Below are 24,198 nucleotides of genomic sequence, written 5' to 3'. Positions count from 1 at the left end.
CCTGCCATTGGTTAGCCTTGTCCAACTTCAGTGCAATGGCTTTCATTTCATCTTATTATATTTTTTTTATGTTTTATATGCTATCTCTTAGAAACCTATTTTTTTCTCCTAATGGAGACAGAAAGGGGGTGGATCTGGATGGGAAGGGAGGTAGAGAGGAACTGGGAGAAGTAGAGGGGGGGAAATAGTAATCAGTTTATACTGTATGAGAAAAAAACTTTCGACAAAAGGGGAAAAGAAAATAGAAGTTAGGAACAAACATGGCAGGAGGCATACTGGGGAGTTGAAATGTAGGTAAATCAGTTAAGAGGGTCTTGAAAGCCCCTAGGAAAGAAAGAGCCAGTGCCGGAACTTAGAAGCAGCGGCTGCTTGTCCCCAGCCCCCTCACTGTTCCCAACAATACCTACACTCCAGCGACCAAGGCCTCCACAGCCTGGGCTCCAAGCCAGGACGTGTTTACTAGCTGTGAGCACAGAGCTAACTCTGAGCCATACTCTAGCCTCATTTTGATCCTGGACAACATGCTTCTTCTGCTTTCATTTTTAAGACTGCCTTCAGTATTCTTCCATCTTCCCCTCTTTGCCACAACTCCAGGAGTTCCCTTTTGCTTCTCCCACCATTTCTGAACTGTTCTCAATTATTTAGAATTTGCTGCTCACCCATTTCGCATCTTGGCTAAAAGGACTACAAGGCAAACCCCAGCGTCCTCAGCTCCCACCAGCAGCCTCGTGCCACTGCTGCCCCCAATTAAGCAGTCCTACGCTGAGTGTGTGTGTGTGTGTGTGTGTGTGTGTGTGTGTGTCTGCTCTCATGCTTCTTGAGTCATTGCTGTGAGCGAGCGTTTCTTACTTCTAGCAGCACAGTTCTCAATAACAGCCTTTTATCCACTTTTAGTTCTGTTTTTCTAATCTGTTGTCAACCAGAAACCAGGTTGTTTGAATTCTGTGCTCACACAAAGAGGAGGTGAGTTTTTCCTGCCATCCGAGTCTGGGTGGCCCAGGGGATTGTTGTTCTAACTTAGAGTGTAAAAAATCATTTAATTGATTTTTTTCATGGTAGCAAATATTCTTAGTGGCATGGGGGGAAAGATTATGTGCCACACATTTGCTCTAAGGATGTGTGTGAGTCTTGATAGTTTAATCCTTGGGATTGCTTCTCCTGTTGAGAGGATTCATGAACACCCTGACACCTGATACATTGTGGGTCTCCACTTTCCCAGGACTCCTGAGCCTGGCATGGCAGTGCCGGACTGAGTGGGGTAACACCACTGGCCTTGGCCTGTGCCCAGTGGTAATGGTTCCCAGGCTGGTGTACAGCAAATGGAGTTGGTGCTTTCAGAGCATAGTGTGGTGTTTGGGATTTAATAATCCTGTTATAAGTTTATAATTTCCATTAGGTCATTTATCAACTTAAGTAAACCAATCAAAATTTGCCAAAAGCTCTCAGTAGAGCGGGCCATAGTTGCTTATTTTCCCATCTAAATCAGACTTCATTTTGAAGGAATCTTTATGCAGACATTGAACTGCTCATCCTCTCCTTCTTATTGACACAATGATTCAGAGAAAGTGAAACAGTTTTAGCTTAGCACTTTCTATTTACTGTGACTACCTGTATCACTTTTCTGTTGTTGTGATAAAACGCCGTGTCCAAAAGCAATCCATGGTAGAAGATTTATTTGGGGCATCTAGTTCAGAAATTAGAGTCCGTTATGACAGGAAGGCATGGAAGTAAAAGGCAGGCATCGTGGTGGGAACAGGAAGCTGAGAGACTCAACAACAAAGAATCCGAGGCAGAATGAGAGGGAGACATGGAAAATGATAGACTCTCAGTTAGTGCCATACCTCTTCCAGCTCGGCCCCGCCCCCTGAGCCTTCCCAAACAGCACCACTATCTGGGGCCTGGGTGTTCGAATACATAGCCTATGAGCAGGGGGTTGGGTGTGGCATTTTTTCTCATTAAAACTTTCATACCACCTAAGCATTTTAATACCTAAAAAGGCATTTAAATTATTGTGAGATAAGCGCTCTGTATTCGTCACTTTTCTTGTACCTCTAGCAGAATACAAAAACTACTGAAGGGAAGAAAGGCTTAGGCTTAGAGTTCCTGTGATTTTGATCCACCGTGGCCGAGAATGCCCAGTGCAGTTCACGGCTACAGGAGAGTATCTGGGGTCACAGAGCAGAGGCAGAACACAGAAAGCAAGCCATAGCATGAAATGGGCACCACCTTCAAAGGCCTGCCCTTAAGTGACCTTTCTACCCACTAAGCCCCAATGTTAAGTAGACTTCAAAACTTGGTCACAAATGGGGAGTCAAGCATTCAAAACACAAGCAAATGTGGAGGGGAGGGGATCAGATTCAAATCGTGACATGTGTGATCAAAGGTTCACACACGTGTTCCTAAGGCACAGTCAGCTCAGAGGGACAAACATTACAATGTTGTTGGTGATAGGAACTCCATGAAATATGTTTACATTAAAGGGAGGCACTTACATAACCTTGTGCATCTTCTCAAGACAAGCTGTTGCAAATTTTACGGAAGCACTTGTGCTCCTGGGAGCGAAATTTCCAGAAGTTCGGAAGGATGCAAACATCTGTGCACTGCTAACATGACTTGCTTTACTGTGCGTAGATCTGGTCAGTCTCTCCATGACGAGCATGTCTACCCATTATAAATACCATAAATACCAGAGGCTGAAAGACGGACATTCAAGGTGCTAGGACAGACCCAGAGTGAGAAACATAGAAATAAGAATATCTCCTTCCTGGAGAACATTCCCATTCCTGTCTCGAGTGTTTCTAAACATTTCCATTTCATATTCTTGGCTTTATATACTTTTGCGCTCTTTTTTTCTGTTTTAGTTATCTATGAAGTAAAAATTTCAGTTTATGCAGAAGTGGGTCAATATTTAGTGTCTTCAATAATGTTATATGTGTTTTAACAAGATGGTTCAGCAAAAAAGGGTGCTTGATCCCAAGGCTGATGACTAGAGTTCAGGCTTTGGGTTCCACTTAATGGAAAGAAAGATCTGCTTCAGGAACTTGCCTTCTGCTCTGTATACATCCATGCTGGGCATTCGCACACAGCCTCCTCGCTAATTAATTAATTAATTAATTAATGCACATAATTATAGCTTATAATAAAATATATAGTTTTTATATATTAAAATATATAGTATTTATTATATATATGATAAAATATAAATAGTTCTTTAGTGTATGTTTTTATAAAGAAAAACTGCACTGCATTTATTTGTGGAAAAAAAACAAATCTAAATTTTACATTTGTTCCATGGGATAGTAGAATGATTTTTCTTATATTTACTAAGAAGTAACAAGGGTCGAAAATTTAAAACCTGATTTTGAACCATTTCACTTATGTTTCTCATCACTGCAAAGTAATTGTAGCTGATTTCCTAGTCCCTTCTTCAAAAGGTAACTGTCCTAATAATTTCTGCACTGGGTTTTATAAATGTAGGCCATAGGATAAGTTACGTTTATGAAAGCAGATCCACAAACACACGTGGTGCCACTCTGTCACTGTGCCCGCTGTGAACCTACGATGAGCTTGTTATCTTGAGAAGCCAATGTTATCAAACAACAAACATAAAGCAGGAAAAGAAGATGGTAAATCTATGGTTTTGTTTTGTTTTGTTTTTCAAAAAAATAGAACTCACAAAATTGTTATGAGAGAGATTTGCACAATGACCACTCGTATTCATCTTGTTAAAAGGACAAATGGTCTGGGTCAGGTCACACAGGTTTCAATCCAGCTGTTGCACCTCTGGCTTTGCGGGCGATGGCGAGGCAGTGCGTCGGGGCAAGGATGAGAGTCAGACGTGGACACTGGAGCAAGTTGCTCACAGCCGGGCAGCCCAGGAGTGGACACTGATGGAGTCGTTGCTGCGTGGATTGACTGCTCATTCCGTACTTCCTAAGTGTTGTGACTTTTACATCCTTGGGGAGACGGTAGTGCATATATTCAACTTTTATAGGATAGAGAGCCAAGAAAAACGCTTGTTCCATCACAGTACTTTGTAGATAAAAGTAAATTCAATGCACAGTCAAGATGAACAGAAGTCTATGTACATACAAGCATTTAAACAATGAAAATATATATACAACAAGTGACATGAGAAACATATTTCAAATACATGGGCCATACCAGTATGAAACAATTAAAGACTAAGACTTTTTTAACGTTTTCTTACGGACTTGGCGTTACGTAATGAAAAGATATTGTCGATTGGAATGGTGAGATTAATCTGGATCGCATTCTTGCCCTGTACTTTCTGGCTCTCTGGACTTAGATAAACTTTCTGAATTTTCTCAGCCACCTTTGCTGCTGCTCCCACTTGTATTTAAGTCTTGTAAACCCCTGTGTGGTAAAGGCATGTCGCTGCAGTCATGCCTGTGCAGAGGCCGGTCTTCACATAGGTCATACCGTGAGCAGCTTTACCTCGCCGGGCTTTCTCCATTCCCCACCATGGAGCACTGCTCATGTAGACCCAACAGCAGCAAGGCTGACCAGTGGGCTAAACCCCAACAGACCTCAGCGAGTCAAACAGACCTCTCCTCGTCACTGTTCGCCAACCTAGGGGAAAGTTAAAGCAGTCACCTACCAAACCTAGTTCTTAGGATCTAAGGATGTGGAAACTGACTTCTGACCCATAAAACAAACAAACAGCAACAAGGCAGAGTGCAAACAGACGCTGTGGAGAACACCGCCTCACCAGAAGAGCCAGGGCTTTACTCGCGCCACGTGGCTTAGTTTGCAGAACCACGGACACGGATTTTATACAGCCACAAATGGTTTCATCAATGTGGCCAAGTGGATCTTAGCAGTCGGTGGCCAGCTAATATATTACCATAGACGTGTGGCTTGGTGTTCAGGAGTCTGCCTATTAAATTTGATAATGCTGCTAAATGTTTCTTGAGCTGCTTTTCCATACACAGCTGGAGGTGTGGAATAGCTGATGCAGAACTCACCTCAAGGGGTTAGAAACAAGGTAAATTAGCATGTATGAAAGCCCTTCAAACGAATAAATAAATAAGTTTCCGCAAATAGGTGTCAGATGGTGAAATCAAGTTCCTAAGGTGCATATTTGAGACTGTCATCGAGGAGAAAAGCTGGCAGCTGTAAAGTGAAAATAAAATTTTTAATTTAGAAATATGAAATAATGGGTGTATTTTTATCTCAAAACTTATTTTCTTCTACTTTGGGTGGCATGCATAGTGCTCTCATTACAATGTCTTCAGAAGATTGTAAGGAGACTGATCAAAAATACATTAAACAGATTTGGAAGGGGCGGGTTAAAGTTAGAAGTTCTGAGTCATGAAAACATCAGATAGCGCTTCCTGAAAGGTGTAACTTTATTTAAAACTTGGCTGCTGCATTTTCTCTCATGCTGCAGACACCTCTGAATCAACCATCTATGTTGACAAATTGTTGTGCTGACAAATTCTCACAGCTACTGAAAGTTTCCAGTTTGTAAACAAGTAAGTGGGTTCTTGATGGTCCAGCCCATATCCTGAGCTGGAACTCTGGGAAGTAGAGTCCAGGCTTGAGTGACCATGCATTATTCATATCTTACATTAGCAAAGCAGAATCAAATATTTATCACCAAATCAGAAGGCGACTGGGAGCATGAATGTGATGCTGTATCTGGGCTCGTGCCTCCAGCTTGGGAAGCACAAAGGTGCTTGTCTGGCTGCATTGGCTTGATTCCCTGAGGGAGAACAGAAACATGCGCGGGGTTGGGGAGGGACTTTTTGTTTGTTTTGTTTTTTGGTTTTTGGTTTGTTTTTTTTTTTTTTTTTTTTTTTTTTGTCTGTTTTTTGCTTTCTTCATCACACTAGGGACATTAAAACTACCTTCACCCATCAACTGCATGAACACAGAACAGGAAACCAGTTTCCAGGTCAGGATATTTGATATAAAAGACGTGAGTGTACGTGTAGGCGCAGATGCTGGGGTCAGAGCCACTCCTGTAATCTCTCATGGCAGTCTCCATCACCCCAGCGAAAGAAAGGTGCATGTGGCACAGCCTGAAACCGGTTTAAAGCCACCTGTCACTTCAGGGGAGGTAGGGGAGGTAGGGGAGGTAGGGGAGGTAGGGGAGGTAGGGGAGGTAGGGGAGGTAGGGGAGGTAGGGGAGGTAGGGGAGGTAGGGGAGGTATGTTTGCACATTATGGACTAAAGCGTACATGTGTATATGTGTATTATACATGTTTATGTATATGTACATATGTATGTTGGTATCATCAAGGAAGATGTTCTACTTGGTTGACAATAAGAAACATGGACTAACAAAACAAACAAACAAACAAACAAACAAAACAATATCAAGCACAAGAAAGCTCCTTTCTTTGGTCAGGGGAGGCCAAGTAACTCCCAAAATATAGGCTATTGCTGTTGCCTTTGGTTGCCTCTCAGGGATTGAAGATAAGCCCCCACTGCTAAAGACCCCACACACACACACTAATGATACAGGACTTCCATTATTTAAGCCTGAAGGCTTCCTTCCTGAAGTCTAACCTCCTTGGTACCAGAAAATACCACACAAGCTGCCAATGGAGGGAGCCAATCAGTAGTCCTACATGGCTACAATGCCTAAGAACTACAATGACCAGCATGCCAATATACCTCTGAATGTACAAGAAGGGGCGCTCAAATGTTGGCGGCAAGCAGTGGGAGTGTAATTGGACTTAAGGTCCCTCAACAAGAGAGAAATCATGCCTGGTACTAGAAGCCTAGCCATCTTCCCAGGGCTGGTGAAGTTATATATCTCAGAAGAGAAATTGACTACCACCATAGACCAGCATAATTCCTAGCTACATTCTAACTCTTCTCCTTACATAAGAGTAAATGTAGCTAGTACCCTGATCAGTGAAGCTTACAGCAAATGGCAACCATGACAGAAATCCACAACTAAACCGAATGCAGAGATAACGGGCTGTGGGAAAGCCAGCCCAGGTGAAGACATCTGTATCACAGCTCTCCCATTGAGAGCTCAAGGGACATCAGGGAAGAGGGATGGGACAAGTGGCAACATGGAGAGACATGCTAACAGGACATGAAATGGGAGGGGATCATGGAGTCACACCTACATAAAGAAACATGGACAACAAATGACTGCTGAGAGAGAATAGGTCTATCCCAGAAATGAGGCCAATATAAAGTGGTCATCCCTGAAACCATACACACAGACAAGACTCATGGCCTGTATTTATATATCCACACATACCCATACACACATATATCTGAAACAATAACAAGAGAGAGACTATCAGTTTGAGAAGGAGGGCACAGAAGAAGTTGGAAGAGGGCACTTGAAAGAGAATGAAGGGAGAAAAGAAAAGGAGAAAGCGATGCAATGATGTTCTAATTTTAAATGTATAAGAATAAAAACAAACATAATAATTTTAAAGATGGCATGCAAGGGACAATAATGTCTAAAACAGGATACTAGAGTGGAGGCAGGATATGGTAGGCCAAGACCCTTAAGCAGTATAATTAAATGAGACACTAATTAAAGCTTAAAGCAGTGTGCATCATACAGACAGTGATCAGTAAAGCAATATCAATACATACTGGTTTAATGGAATTACGATTTATTTCAGGGTCATTAACTTCTCTATCAAGAAAGATGGATTCTGTGAGCAAATGACTCTTTCCAGCCCAGTGACTGGAAGGAGCCTAGCAGTGATTTTACCTTCCCACAGGTCAGCATTATAAAGGGCCGATGCCACTCTTTTATAGGGACTTCCAGCCTGCCAGCTAGGCGGGTGAGAGTGGAGAAGGGATGCCAATGAGAGCAGCTTGGTCCTCATGACTTCTTTTTCTTCCCATTTCTAGATGCTTTAAATTCTTCTGCCTGTTTCTGGAATGATATTGATTCCCACGTGGGATAATAATGAAAAAAATTAAAACATTATAAAAAAAGAGAGAGAGAAAGGAAGGAGTCAGAGGAGTGTAGGCCTGTGTGATCTTTCTTGGAAGCAGAAGGGACTGCAGGCCTTCCACATCTGTACTCTTGGACTGAGCAGCCTTTGTCTAGGCTGTTAAAAATCTCAGCCAAGGCCAGACATAGACAGTTAGAAAATGGATTTATTATATTGCAAAAGTCTTTGACAGGAGTTAGTACCTGGATTCTGGTTCTACAATAGATTATTTATATGACCTTGTAATAGGACTTTATATTTTTCAGCCTCACGCTTTCATGTAAAAAAAATGCAAGAATACTTCTAATATTTACTGAAGAAGACAAAATTTTGAAATATTTTAAACAAAGATAAAAAAAACGAACAAACTAAGAAGCCTCCAAAATCTGGAAATTCTATCTATCTAATTATCAATCAGGAATCTAATTCCTCAAACTGGGAAATTATAGGAATTAACACTAAAATCTTACCACGATAGATGGCCTCTCCTTTGTGCTATCTGCATACTGGGAAATTAATCTTTGTTTTCAGGTTGTTTAAAAGAACTAGACTGAAATACTGTAAGGAAGAGGTGGGGTGGGAGTGATGATTCTGTATCTTTAGTCAGAGACCTCCCCCTACTCAAGACATGCTCTTCTTTAAATCCTGCAAAGGGGGTGGTGCAGAGGCTGGGCGACAGTGATAAATCTCTCCTCTGCAGACTTGGTCTGCAGTGACACAGGCAGACGCTAAACTTCAGCCTGTCTAGAAGTTAATTAGGTTACAAAGGCTGCCAAAAACCCCAAAGTCATTCAAAGAAAATTCAACACCGGAGCAAGATCGGAAGCAAAGGTCGCAAGACACAAACATGCTCTTGATTCTAAGAACAGAAACATAAATTAGAGTAGGGGGTTCAGGAAGTGACAAACTTCAAACTTCCGATCCATATTTTATAATAACTGGAAGACGAGGCATAACGTGGTTCCGTCTCTTCTCCTGTGGTAGACATTGTATCTTCACAACACTCTATCCATTATCTACTCCAGAATTCTCAGTATACAGCCAAGGGACATACCGGGCGAGCCTGTCTGGATATGGCTCCCGACTGAGCATCTTCCCACTAGGGAATTGTGATTTTTAGGAGAGTTCCTTCGCTTCAGTGAACTGACTGAATAGATGCCTGGGTCCTGTTCAGGGCTTGTTCTTGGGTCCCGGGAAATTTTCACACAGTAACAGGTGCTGTCTGCTCCGGGCTCTCAGGAGTAGCTGGAGCCTTAGAAACCTAGAGACCCATTTCTTCCAAAGAGGTTACCCCAGAATGTGTGTTGGGTGTGGGGAGCTCCGAGACTGTAAACAGGTACACAGAGCTTCACTGCCACCAGCAGGACCCAGAGGAAGTGCAGGCACTGGCGGTGCCAGAAGATGCCTCCAGTGAGAAGACAAACATGCCATCAAGCAACTGTCATTTTGTTTTATTTGAGACGAGGTCTGACACCGTAGCCGGGCTGGCACTACCAACCATCTAAGATTGAGTGATTGTGAACACGATCAAGCAGCTGCAGAACTAAACTCTGCTCCCACCGTCCCTCCCAGCCTCCGCTGTGGATGGGGTGTGTTTCTCTCAAAGACTTCAAGTCAGGCTCCAAATCCTCCTTCTCTCCTGCATCCTCGCCTGACAGAATCACACTTGTTTCCTCTCCTGGGGCTTATAGGGGGACGGCAATATTACAGCTGGACTTGTGCGCATAGCGTGGGATCCCGCGGACCGTCAGCTCCTGCCAGCCCCGGGATACAGTCTGGGGGTGGCTGGATCCGGCTCGAGTGCAGCAAGTCAGGCTCCTCCGCTAGGGCCAACTACCTGGGGCCAACTTTTGCCCCCAGACCTCCAAACTATGAACCCCTGCATTCTGCCGGACGCGGGACCTGGAGGGCGACGTCCCTCCCCTCCCCAGGGTCGCACTCTCTCCTAGAGCCTCAGCTCACACCCTCGGGGCAAGACTCCCAGGGCCCAGGAAGCCTCCTGGCTCTTGAGCGCCCAGAGGGCAGACAGCCAGGGAAGGCACTGTCAGCGGGAGGCGGGAGGCTCCCCGGCCCTTCAAAGGTCTGGGGAGAACTGCCCCGCCGAGATCCGGCCCCGGGAAGGGGCTGCGGCCACGCGGGAAGGGCCACGTGAGCGCCGTGGGACAGCTATAAAAATCCCCCGAGCGCACGAGCGTGGGGAGGGAGCGCCGGGCGAGAGCGGCCTCCCACGCCGCGCCGGGCAGAGCGAGCGGCCGTGGCCCCCCTCCACGACGCCGGGCGCTGCCGCCGGCCTCGGCTCGCGGGTCGAGGCGCTGTGAACTTTGGGGACTTGGCAAAGGCGAGCGACGCCCGCGCCCCGGCTTCCCGCAGGCGCTCGCTCGGGGCTGGCTTGACCTTTAGGGGAGTTGCCGCGAAGCCAGCGCGACTCTCGGGCCGCTCCCTCTCCGCCCTTCGCTAGGGAGCGGCCGGCTCCGGGCGAGTCCTCCGAGGAAGCCGCAGGTCGGGGCTGCCCCGGCCGCCCTGCGCCCGCAGCCGCGCGCCCGCCCGACCCCGGCCGCCCGAGCCTAAACTTTGACCCGCCCGGTGCCCGCCGCCGGCGCCTCCTCCCGCGGAGGGCACGGACGGGGCATGGCCAGGGGCTCCGGGGGCCCAGCGGACTGTCCCCGGCGCAGCGCGGCGCCGCCCTCGTAGCACCCCGCTCTGACCTCCCGCGCTGCGGCGCCGAGCCCGGCGGGAGCCCAGGCGGCCCCCGGAGGCGAGGGAGGCGGCGGCGGCCGGGATCCGGGGTCCGGTCCGCATGGCCGCGGAGCTCGCCCGCTGCTCCCGGAGCCCCGGGCGGCTCTGAGCCGCGGCGCCGCGGACGTCGCCCGCCCGGGCCGCGGAGGGGAGGGACCCCAGCAGCAGCGGCGGTGACGGCGGCCGACCCTCCGCCCCGCGATGTGGCCAGCCGGCGCGGGCACCAAGCCGCCCTGTCCGCGGGACTCCGCGCTCCGGAGGGCGGCGTTCTCCGGGAATCTCGCGGCTCTGCCTTCTCACCTCGTACCCGCCGGCCGCAGCGTCCGGGTCTTCATCAGCGCCAACCCTGAAGGTAAGCCTTTTGCCCCTGTTTGTCCGTCTGTCTGCCCTTCGATCGTGTGTGGAGCTACATGTGTGGAGCTACACGGGCAGGTGCACCCCGCGTCCCCCGGGCTCCCTGCCTCCAGCCGCAGTCCGGAGCGCGTGGGAATTTTATTCCAATCACTTATTTCTCTTTAACTCATCCGCTCGCCTGCTGACTGCTAGGACACTCTTGTTACCCGAGTCACTCTCAGACATAGCAGGGGCTAGGTTGGTAGGTGCTTTCTAGAGGATCCATTCTGCCACTACCGACACATCCCCTTTGGCTTTCTTGTATGAGTTTCTTTTGCCTGACAATCGCAAACCTGAGCTGTCCTTTGGCGGCATGTGTTTGGATGGGGGCTCCCTGCTGTCACTTGTTCCCACCAGGGTGGCAAATACGTTCCTGGAAACACAGGTCCTTCGGGTAGGAAGGCCCTTGGAGATCCAGGGAGCACAGGCTCTTGGCGGTTCCTGGACAGAGTGGCGCTCACCCCAGGGCAGAATTGGTGAGGAGAAGCCCAAAGGAGCTCATCTCAGCTATGTGCTGGGACCAGGTCTCCAAGGGGGAGTTCTTGCTCTTCTGGTCAGGCACCTGGTAGGTGCTCCATGAAAAGCTGTTGGTTTGGGGCTTCTGCAGTGACTATGACAGGAGCACGGGTGGCCAAACCCTGGCAGCCCTCAGTTCCTACAGTTAACTTTCCTTCCCGGGTGGTGGGAAAAAAGAAAGGATGCATACAGCAAACTGGGTAAGTCTTCAGGAAGGAAGAGAAGGAAGGAAGGAAGGAAGGAAGGAAGGAAGGAAGGAAGGAAGGAAGGAAGGAAGGAAGGAAGGAAGGAAGGAAGGGAGAGAAAGAGAGAGAGGAAGCAAGGAAAGAAAGAAAGGAAGGAAGGAAGGAAGGAAGGAAGGGAAAGAAAGAGAAAGAGAGAGAGAGGAAGGACGGAAGGAAAGAAAGAGAGAAAGAAAGAAAGAAAGAAAGAGAGAGAGAGAGAGAGAGAGAGAGAGAGAGAGAGAGAGAAAGGAGGGAAGACTACAGAGACAGAGAATTGGCCATAAGAAGAGTGTATAAGTTTATACAAGCCTGGTGTGAGATATTCAAGAATCAACTTTTTCTGTACCCTAACAAACCTCTGGCCTAATTTTTTTTTTTAAGTAATCAGTGAAGAGTTTGCTCCCTTAAACACTCAAGGCTCTGGTTGCTGGTTAAAATACATGTAAGAGGACAGGAACCGTACCGTTCTGTAAACAATCACTTCTAAAGGGGAAAGGCGCACTACCGGAAGTTTCCGGGAAAGCTTCTGTGGTCACCATGGGGAAAGAATCAGACGAACAGCACAGGGTGATTAATAGGAGAGTTCTGTGCTTGGAGGCAGGCGCGCCTGGCTGCCCTTCCCTGCCTTTACAACTCACTTTTCCAGACAAAGGGTGCTGACATTAAGAATCATTCTATATCAAGTATGCCACCCAGGACATTGACATAAGATCTGAATTAAATAACCATTAAGGAATGTTAGGATTAACATTGAAGTTAGGCTCCAGGAAAGCTGCAAGTCCCAGTAATCATGTGTGAAAGAATTATGTCCGGTAGTGTTTACTCTTGAACTTTTCTGTTCTCCAAGACTTTCTTAAATGCCATGTGAATTGTGGCCCTGCTGTGAAGCCAAGCAAAGCACTGTCTTGTCCTTTGGGCAAACTGCTTCTGAAATACAATTAGTGTCCTGTTAACGTTAGCAGCATTAAATTTTTTAATTGCGTTAAATGTGCATTTTCTAGGATTGCATGATAATGAATCGATGTTGTGAGCTTATATGGAAACTGAAACAAGGTTAACCTCATTTGTGTACACCTGAGCTTGTGTGTTATTCTTCAAACCCTCAACTTGGTTGCTCTAAAAACTTTAACACACAGGAAGCATGGGAAAGCAAACACAACTCTTACCCCTTGATCAACTGATTTTGATGGTTGGTTTCCAGGCTGCTCTTAAAGGACCAGAAATGTGAAGATTACTTGAGAAGTTTTAGTAGAAGCAGGACTTTGAATTTTATCCAGATTGAAGAGCCAAGGACATATTGAAAATAGGCAGAGATGGGCATTTTTAATGCTCCCAACCTGGTCTTAAAACTCTGGGAAATGCTCCATCCAAGGCAGCACTTTACCATGGCATCTTTATAGATGCAATTTAGAAAGCAAATGCTTGTGTTTTGGTAGCATCCAATATTAGATTCTTGGACGATACTAAAGATGAAGAGCCTTTCCACTGTGAAATTAAGACAAAGGATATTATCTCATGTTTCCTTTATAAGCAGAAACCCAATTTGCATGCTGAATAAAAGCTGTTTTGTGCTGAAGTTGTAGTAGTTTTTGTTTTGCTTTGTTTTAGGAAACCCAACAGACTCTTACTGAGATGATTGCTTTTCATAGGTATTGCTTTACAAAACTCGTGTGGAATTGGAATTTCCCCATCCACAGTGATAGCAGTGTGTGTCTTCAGGCTGGATAATTAGCTTTCCATGCATTAGCTCATTCAATTTTGATATCATCCTCAAACAACCCACCTAAGAGTGGTGAACAAAGGGACTTTTCCTCTTCTACAGGTGAGACAGCTAAGGCTTTACACAGTGAAGCCACTTTTCTGGATTCATACAGCAGGCTGAAACTGACAGCTCCCATAGGAAACTCAAAATGCCTACTTTGCTGCTCTCTGCCAGTCTAGGCGACATCCAGATAGCTATCAATGCCTCACATCTACATGGCCAAATATGCTGGGTTAGTGCTGCCCAGAGTTTTCTAACCCTAAGAATATGAGTAAGTAAAAAGAAACACAACTGGCCCAACCCCCTTGTTCCCACTGAGAAGGAGCTGTGGGACACGCCGGAGAACCCCTGGGTGTAGCAGACGTACTTCTCCGAGAGTGTGTCTGCATCTGACCCGTCTTTACTACATGGATGATGCTGGATGCCTGTCAGGGGAGGCAATCGCGTTATCCCAGACTCACTAGTGAATGGACTTCACCCAGCCTCGTTCCCATCCATCTGTGGCTTCCCTCTTAATCCTTGGTAGTTTTCTTGTCATGTAGCCTCTGCACAACCTGTATACTTCTTTGGAACAATGTTTTCAAAACACATACAAAGCTGTCTAGTGTTGATAAGCTTAACCAGTCCAAGCATATGGAAAGGAAAATATCCCGCAGGGATCTCCCCAGTTATTAGACTGTAAGGGCTCTGAGATCCCATGCATGTGCTCTGAACCAGTCTAGTGTGAATTAAGTAAAATCTTCGTGCAGGACAATAAGACATTGCCTTTGGTATCAAGGCCACTGTCTTTTAACCTATGATCTCCTGGATTAATTGAGTTGGTAAACTCTTCTGTCTTTGAAGGAGAAGATGAGTCTTTCCTATTCAATAGGTGGGCTCTGGACTAGCAGCCATGCCGCACATATATCTGTAAGAACACGGGCCTGAGCTTTAGTAAATGTTTTAGTTGTGGTAGAGCTTTCTCAAATTCTGAAATGTCTGTCTTCTCTGGTGGCAAAGCCCTAACTAAGTGGTTCTTAGCCTGTGGGCTGTGACCCCTTGAGGGTCACATATCAGATATCTCCTATGTAGCAGATATTCACATTATGATTCATAACAATGGCAAAATTACAATTATGAAGTAGCACCAAAATAATTAAGGATGGGGTCACCACAACACGAGGATCTATGTTAAAGGGCCACGTCATTAGGAAGACTGAGAAAATAAGCGGCTTCATTCGAATAAACCTTAAGTACTGACTGGTTATTTTGGGTTATGCCATCACCCAAATGGTGGCAACCCATTGCTCATAAATGTTTGGAGATTGTGATACTGCAGCTAAGAGATATGGGCTTCATTGGATAATGTGGTTTAAACTACGCAAATTAAGTTTCCCCAAATCAAATCCACAACTACACAGTCCCCATCTCCCTGATGAGAAGCAAATAATTGTGTCTCTTCCCAGGAACATAGTTGACCCTTTTTCAAGTCTAGAACAGCTTTTCTGGAAATACTAACAGGCATTTCTGAGCTTCTGTGCTTAGTAGACTTTCCCTCCAAATGAAACCATCCAATGAGGACAGCGTAAATGATAGCACTGAGTGTCCAGGACTTCTGTGTTGTAAACGGCACTTTGCATTCTGTAATAAAGAAAAAGGTCCCCAGCATTCATCACGAATCACTTCCACTTAGATTTTCAAACTGGCTGTCTTTGAGTATTGTGTACTCATGCCTCGCTTTGATGACCGAATCCTCAGACCATTCCAACTTACTTTTCTTCGGTCAGTGGGACTTCATATCTTACCAGACGCTGATTCATACCTTAAGATCCTTGGTTGGAAATCATAGTCTTCTTTTAAGTGGAGACCATAGAAAACATGCCATCCTGTCTCGTGTCCACACAGTTTCAGTGTTTGCAGCCACTGGCCACTTCCATGCGTTTGCATTTCTACCCAAAACGAAGAAAGATCCGCAACAAGATGTGCATGAATTCTTCACTGTTCTTATCCGTGCCATTCTATCCTCCTAGGAGCTCATGCCTCCTTTCTGCTCTCTTTATGCATCACCAAGAAAAAGCTGTCGTCAAAGCATATGTGCACATGTGTGTGTGTGTACGTGTACAGATATCTTAATGCCCCGGAATATCTTTTAAATTGATCAAGAATCTTAAAGGGACTGTGCCAGCTTTGCTACTTCATGATAAGCATACACAGAGCATTCCTAGTGCGCAGACACTACAAGTTTGCTGGCTGTGTCTCTTTGGTCCTTAAGCAGACGTTACTGCAGAAAGCGGGAGTGTTTGTTACAGACAGACTCAATAGACCTGCAAGCCACGCTTTCTGGGTTTGAATTTTCAATCTGCTATTAATAAACTACTTCTGAGTAAGTTCAACTCCTTTGTTCTCAGTTTCCTAACTCGTGAAAGAAGATAACAGCAGCAGCTGTTTGGGGTTAGAAAGTCGAGTAAATAAGCTAACATACACAAAGCACTTAGACAAGTGCTGGCCACAAGGGAAACAATCAATGTTTGCTATTTTTATCATTGTGTTATTTTCCAGTGATATTAAGGCTCTGTGTAGGCGTATCTATGACAGCAACGAGGTCTGCATCAGTCATTAGTTAGAATTCAGCTACGAAAAAGAAACCTTTCTACTCTAGCTGTTTCATAGAATTGAAATTGAATCTCTGCTAAGCTTTCAGAACAGAAAGTCAGGGTACCACTAGGTATTTAGGTCCCATTGCAAAAGCTGCCACCCAGAGGACAGAAGGCTGGTACAAGTGTCCGTGGGCAGCAAACAGCCAGCAGCCTCTGCAAAATGACATGTCTGCTAAAAATCATATGTCAAATGCCGCACGCAAGAGCAGAAGAATGTCTCCATTGCCTTCCCCTCAGATGCCATGTGTCTTCAGGGAGCGATAGCTCACTAGTCCAGGGCTACAGTATCAGGACATTCCTTTCTGTGTGTAGAGAGAAATATGGATGGAGAAAAAGAGAGTCCGAATTTTTCATTGTAAGTTTTCACTTACATATGTGGACTGATTATCTTCAAGAGTTATATTCTCATGCCCAGCTTTGATAGGCCAGAATGGCGAATGGACCCATGCAACAAGTAAGTCTAAACATGTCCATGCTTCCAGCCCATATTCTGCAATGGAGAGGATGGAAAAAGAGGGTAATGGATCCTCAGCACCAAGAAACAATGTGGAGCCCAGGAGGAAACAGACACATGCATTCCTTCAACCAAGGAATGTTCCTGAACATTCCATTCTAGGTGGGTGTCATTCCAGTGTTTAAAACATAGCAGTCACCATACAGACCAGATCTCTGCTCTTACGGAGTTAATAACAATATTTGTGATGAGTGTCATACTAAAGATATGAGCAAAGGAGAATTCCAGGAGCACCGGGGATAGTTGCATATGCCAGCTGGGGGCAGAGGTGGGTCAGAGTGAGGAGCTGGGACATCTCCCCATAGTCATATATAGAGCTGGAGTATGGAAACTGTTCTACATGGTAACCAAACATGAGACAAAGTGATGATGAGATCTTCACGGGGAACATAAAGAAACAGTCTTTGTTATTCAGCAAAGGACTTCCATTTCTTTGAATACAAAACCAAAAAACCAAAACTGATATCTTGTGGTGACACTTAAAAGCATGGTGTGAACCATAGATACAAACCAGTTCTGGCATCGTGCTTTAATAAACAGCTGCAAACTTTTCAACCTTCTTTTTAGACCATGGAATGCATTGCCCTCTCATTTTTTATTTTAAAAGATGTCTGCAGGTTTGGAGTCTCAGTTTCAACTATCTGTTGTTATTAATCAACCCACTCCAACACATAAAAGCTTAAACCCTAACATACCATTTTTCATGTTTCTGTGATTGGGGATTAGACGAGGCTCTATTCACTGGTGCTAACATGTGATCTGCCCCATAAAGCATTCGCTTGGAGAAGAAAGTAATGCATGCCCTGGAGCACAAGTCAGCTTCCAAAAAACCAAGGGTGCCCTGGTGGGCTGAGCTGCACGCTTTACTCTTAACAGGTTTGCAGTTGTGGAGAAAGGAGGGAAAGTGATACAGAAAGTTGAGGAGACTTCCACCTCAGAAGAGAATTCCTGGTCAGTCAGAGAACAGCCTCCACTACCCAAAATGTTTATAGGTTTGTTTTGAACTTTCATCTACAATGAAATCTATCCACTACCCAAGACATGTTATTATTCTAATTAAGGCTACAGTTTCAAACAGCACGAATTAAACACTGTGATAAGACTTGGGTACAGCTCAACCTGTAACACAAGCGCTAGAACTCAAACTACAGCCATGGAAAACTGATATAAAGAAGACAGCGAGTCATCAAGACTGTAGGGTAATGCCACCAAGAACTACAACACACACCAAAATGTGTCTATAACACGGAGGCTCGACCTGACCTTGGGAATAGTCATCCCGTCTCTGTAAGTAACTGAAAAATGAAATTTATAAAACCTTACAAATAGCCTTTCAAATGGAAAAATGTAAGAAATTCTACAGAATAACAGGAATTAAACTTAGTAAAGTAAACCAAAGGGCTCATTTTTTTTTCTTAAATAGGGCTGAGAATATTAGTATTTGGGGAAAATGTACTTTGTTGAGAAATTCCTAGCAAGAACTCACGTGACAATATATATTTCACTGACTCAAAGAGAAAATGTTTAAAGTAATGAATAAACACAAATTCAAGGCATCCCAGAAGAGCTGTCATGAAGACATTTGGACATCAAAGATTATCTGTTGTCAAGCATAGACCAAGATCAACAAGTGGTCCACCTTCAGGTTGCTTCCCAATTAAAGCTGCTTTTAAATTTGTCTCTGTGTATTCATGTGACTTAAGCAGATACAAAGCTTGTATGTTTGCTCAAAAGTCATGAAAGTGCTACATTGCAAAATATGTCTAGAAGAAAATAGGGTGATACTGGCATGGAGATGCTTTATATCACCTCTTTAGAGCTTTACCTTTCCTCACAATTTCTGTTGAAGCCAAAGAACATTCATTCTTCAAATTAAAATGTGTTGGCTGGATGCAAAGGAGTAATATGATAGAAACATAATAAAAAGATCAGAAAGTGAAGCATAAAATAACAATACCCCCTTCTAATTAAATATTTTTCTTAAAGCCTCATTTCACATCAAAACTATTTCAAAGAGTTTATTCAAAGCAAAGCCAGGGTGACAGGGTCTCACTCCTCTAAGAACTGCAGAAGTGAAACCACAAAATAGAAAGGGTCCACAATGCTGTCATTCCAGCAGTGCCTTTCAGAGAGTCTTGCCACTAAATCCATTTCTTGCTAATGTTATTCTAAGTATCAGATACAGTGTTTTCCAGATTCCCATTGAGTCCCTGCAGACTCCTAATTAGTTGGCGTGGACAGTCACTAAGGAGGGATACATACCGCTGCCTTCAGTTTTTAGACACGTACCTCTCGTGTGTCTAAAAACATACACAGTAGTACAGCTGCCCCAAAACACAAACACTGCACTTATGAACTATGTGCTTACATGAGGAGGCTGACTGAAATGACGGGAGTCAAGCGGTTCCATCCCAAGCCCTCGTCAAGCATGAGCCACTCACAGTTAGCCAATAGGAAAGACTCAGATGAACTGAATGTCAGTCTACTCTAAAGGGACAGTGAGAATGTGGTATGGCAACAGGTTATGAGAACCGAAAAGGAGAGGTTTTGTAGACAAAGTACTTGGTGCCAGAAAGTCCAATATAAGCTAAAGGCCACCAGCAACTGAGCAAAAAGAGACAAAGTTGGTTTAATTTTCCTAGGTGTAAGAAGTGTAACTAGATTTTACTATGAAAGCTAGGACTCAAAATCTATAAGCTATAATCTGTCAAAAGTTCTAGAAGCCGCTCTCCGGATTGCAGGCGAATGAGAATTGTCTGCTGTTGCCTAAGATGGGCATTGGGAACATATAGAGTGTGACGGTCTCGGGACTCGTGCTTGACTCCCATGATGAAGTCGAAAGAGGCAAAATCAATAGGACCACAGACTGCCATAACAAGGGAGGGCTGCCAGGGCCGACACCCACAAGCAAGACCGTAACTGCTCCTGAACAATGTGGCCTGTGAGCCACAGAGAGCTGGGAAGGAAACAGTGCTGAGAACTTGTGGCTCACTTTATGCTGGAACAATGTGATGGAACAGCCCCCATTATACACAGAAGGCTTGTTTCCAGGTCTATCAGGATGGATGCAGGAGTTGCTCCAGGGAGGAGTTATTCAGTAAAAATGAGGGATTGATGTGAGAGATCAGAAGGCCTAATTAATACCCATCTCTGAGAATCAGGAATTATATATTCCTCAGAAGTGAGGTATGCCTCATTCCTGAATCATCCGAGAAGGATGTAGGTTCATAGGAAAGCTGAAAAAAAAGAAAGCAATGGTTGATTAGTTATGCTTGCCATGGAATAAACACTAGCATATATCATTATACTATACAGTATATTTCTTAATGTAAACACTGTGGGGTGAGGGAAGGAGGCAATAAGAACAAAAAAGAAAGAGAGAGAGAGAAAGTTTAATTTTACTTCCTTTGGCCAAAGCAGAGAAATCAAGCAGACAGAGGGGGGAATTATACTGGCGAAAATAACTGGTAAGAAATTCTTGCTCGAACAACAGAACTGATAGAATCACAGCTTTCCAGAGGGAGAAAGATGTGTTGAAGCTGTTAAATATACTGAAAATACACTTGCATCAAACGGACCTGCATGCCAGTCTGTTGCTAAGCAGAGTGGCTTCAGCAAAATATCATATTTCGTGGATGGCACTCAAGAAAATGCTAATTAAAATAGGATTCAGAAGTTATTGAGGTCACTGTGTGATTGTAAGAGAAAGCTGCAAATGATGCACAAATTCTTTTGCGAGAAAAATAGTCTAAGAATACAGAAAAGACATAAAAATACAGTTAATATTTACTTAATATTTAATATTTAGAGTTAACATTCAATATTTAATAGTTAGAGTTAATATTTGTAGTTAATATTTAGGTCTACATTTCCTATTCACAAACCTGAATAATGTATTATTTTAGTCCTTTTTCTGTTGCCACAACAAAGTGCACAAGGCTAAGTGTTTTGGTTTCATAGTTGAGGAGATCAGGAAACACGGCGTACACCTTTGTTTGGCTCTGGTGAGGGTCCTCTGTCTACGTCACACGTGGCAAAAGCTTATGAAAGAGGGAGAGATCACACAGCAAAACAAGAAAGCAGAGTGAATCAGGGCCGGGCTTGCTCATTTTACAGTGATCCATTCTCTTGGAACCCGGTGATGACTGCATGACTGCATTAATTTCTTCTGAGGGTGACACACTGGTGACCTAACTGCCTGCTGCTTGCTCCCACCTCTGAAGAGCATCGTCTCTCAGCGCCACCATACTGGAGACCAAAACTTCCAATGCATGAACCTGTGGGCAACTGCTTTATGCAAAAGCAATTTCAATAATAATATTGGGATTACATAGGAAGAATAAAAACAATCCAGGCCCATTTTCCTATGAAAACATTTGCTAGTTTTCTTTTCTGCTGCTATGGAAAAAATCATGATCAAAAGCAACTTAAGGAAGAAAGGGTTAATTTCTGCTTGCAGTCCATTAGCAAAAAAAAAAAATTATAGCAGGAACTTGAGCAAGAACAAGGATCAAAAACTACTGAGGAATGCTGTTTCCGGACTTGATTTTTCACTCACATTTGGCTACTGTTGTATAATATTTACTAATATATATAGATAATGTCTTAATATTAGATGGATTTTCAATGACACGGCTAATTCCCAATTATTGAGATAGAGAGCTATCAGTTTATTTAAATTGGCTTTAGCACAATAACTGTGTAGGTATGATTTAAACTAATTTTCCAAGCTCATCTGGCTACTTGCAGCCACACTCCCCAAACTACTTGCCAATATGGATCTTGTCTGGGCTGGATATGTTCCATTAGGCCATGTCCTTTCTCCATCTTCTTCTTCCTCCTCTTTTTCTCCTGCTTCCTTCTCTTCCCAGGCTTGTGGTCCCCCTGTTAGACCACAAACCTGGAATGGAACTTCTGCCTAACTCTATTCTGGCCAGTAACTGGCTGTCAGCAACTTTATTAACTAATCAGAAATAATTGGGAAGCCATGTTTGCACAACATTGTCAGGTGTACATGAGAACCCACTGCTCTGGACTATAACCAGATCTCAGGGGCCAGAATTTAGCATTTGATACACAGCACCAGACCAGCTCCCAACAAGCTACCTTTCCTATGTGGCTTAGACCCATCCAACTAGGGATTATGTTGCCTGCTCCATCTATCAAGAAAACCTCCCACAAACATGCCCTCAGGCTGGTCTCATTGAGGCAATTCTTCAGTGGAGGCTCTATCTTCCCATATGTGTTGACAACCAAACGTATTTCTCTTAACTATAACCTTTCCTCTTTGTCAGGGTCTCGTGTTCACTTTAAAAGTCTGAGTTTTTAAAAGTCTTTGTAAGCCTCAGGTCTTCATAAAAATTGAAGCCTCTCTAAGTATGGCAACCTGTAATATCAAAAGCAGTTTATGTAATTTCTTGTTCTGAGAGGGAAGAACTGGGGAATAATTGTAATCATACCAAAGTAAAACTGAAATTCGAGAGTGTATATCAATGTCCAATATCTGGGACTTAAGCATGATTTTCTGATTTCAAAAGGCTTGGGTAGTGCCACTTCTTCTCTGCCACCTGAAATGCATGCAGCTTGTCTTACATAGCTGCCCCACGCCTGCTATGTCCTGGGTGGGCACCCCATACTCCTAGCACCTCCAATATCTTGAGTCACCAGCAACTGAAATTGCATCTTCACTCATGGCCTCTCTTCCGGGACTCTGACCCTGTCACAGAGAACCAGGCCTCAACTGCTCTCCATGATCTCTCAGTCTTAAATCTCTCCTGCATTTAAAAACAGGAGGACAACTCTTATACCTTGCCAAGTTCTGTTTGTAGCTTGATTTGTAGCTTTGGTCTCACCTAGCCTCCATGTGCTAAACCTTATGAGAATACTTCCCCACAAAATTCACCTCAGTGATGCTGATCTTCATTAACTACACCTTGATAACTCAGCCACAGCTACAGAGCATACCCTGTCCCAGCGAAGCCGAAAGGTTTCACTTCCATTGGTGACTTAATTAAAATTATTCCACAAACAGCCCTTATAGAGGTTCTGCTTCCCCTCTGAAACTTTACAAACCAGGCCTCCACCGCCTGCGTTTCTCCCAACATTGTTATTTACCAAGCCCCCATTGAGGAGCCCACTAAGTTCTGGAGGCTTTTTCCATCCCAAAGTTCTAAGTGCTTCTATGTTCTTAAGAGAGGGAGGGTGCAGAGAGAGAGAAACAAACAAACATGGCCAGCTTTATGACAGCAATAACCCACTCCACTTTCTGTTGTAGGTTTTGGTTTTTTGTGTTTTGTTTTGTTTTTCCTGCTGCTCTGATAAACACCATGACAAAAAGAAAAGCAACTTGGGGAAGAAAGGGTTTAATTCAGCTCACAACTAGCAGTCCATCATCAAGTGAGATCTTGGTAGGAACAATGGAGAAAAGTTGATTCCTGAGTTGCCCTCTGTCTTTCTTCCTCAGTCCAGGATCACCTGCCTAAGAATGGGACTTCCCGAAGTGAGCTGGACCCTTCAGCATCAATTAACAGTCAAAAAGATGCCTCCATAGAAATGGCCCCAGGCCAATCTGATACAAACAGTTCTTAATGTTACTTCTTCTCGGATATGTAAATTTGAGAACCAAGAGTAACTATCAGCTGCCATGGGAGGGGGCAGAACCATCATCTTCAAGGTCATGAGAGAAGAACAGTCTTAAATTAGGCAGTTTTATAACTTCAGAAAAACTTTTGAACAAGAAATTTTATAAATTGTTAAGAGTTTTCCAAAGAAGGCACAGAAAGAGGTGAAGTCCATGAATCTTTGGAGTCAATTCTTTTGAATCTTTCTGTTACCTGTTCCATCAGATAGAACATAGAAAAGGCATAGCCCTAGTACGTGGGGCTGGGCTTTTGACACTGGCCATTTCCACAATTATTCTAAAACAGTTATTCCTGGAACCCTGCCAGCCAGTTCACAGGCCTCGATAATGAGTCACTAACAGCCAACACCACCTTGTTCACAAGGAACAAGAGATACCTTGGTAGTGGCTCTGTATCCCAAGGCAAGATGACTGACGACACAGGGAAAGTGTGGTCCTTTCTCAACCCTCTGCAAATTCAGAAGAATAGTGGTAATTGTCTTAGGCCACTGAGTTTAAGACATTGCACAGCAGCATGTAAGTGAGAATGATAAAAATAAAGCAGATGCATGTGCTGACTGATAATAAAGAACTGGTGGGAAAGCAGCATGGTTTGCACCTCAAGATTTGTTACAAACTTGAGCGTCATGTTGGTTTCCTTCAGTTCCTCTTCTCTTCTGAAATTTAGGGACAATAATAATTACCTTAACAGGCCATCGTGGGAAAGAAGTGGACATCTAAACCAGCTCCTAAAACATCGCAAGGACTCAGAAATTATATAACAGAGTTTGTTAAAAAGCCCTAGACGACAGCCAAGTGAACTACAAGGAAATGAGATTCACTTAAATAAATTCC

The 24,198-nt window shown here is 44.2% G+C and overlaps 1 protein-coding gene across 1 annotated transcript in view; it reads left to right on the top strand.

Annotated features, from left to right (window-relative positions):
- The first annotated feature begins 10,368 nt into the window (after positions 1–10,368).
- Positions 10,369–24,198, top strand: part of Nwd2 (NACHT and WD repeat domain containing 2) — a 138,255-nt gene continuing 124,425 nt past the window's right edge. Inside the window, exon 1 of the mRNA XM_060365291.1 lies at positions 10,369–11,031. Within this exon, the coding sequence (XP_060221274.1) occupies positions 10,881–11,031 (151 nt within the window). The 5' untranslated portion in view covers positions 10,369–10,880. The remainder of the gene's footprint in view (positions 11,032–24,198) is intronic.

Source organism: Meriones unguiculatus, chromosome 12 (genome assembly GCF_030254825.1).
Source record: "Meriones unguiculatus strain TT.TT164.6M chromosome 12, Bangor_MerUng_6.1, whole genome shotgun sequence".
Lineage (NCBI taxonomy): Eukaryota > Metazoa > Chordata > Mammalia > Rodentia > Muridae > Meriones > Meriones unguiculatus.
Note: the sequence above shows the minus strand (reverse complement) of the source record. Positions and strands in the feature narration are given on the sequence as shown.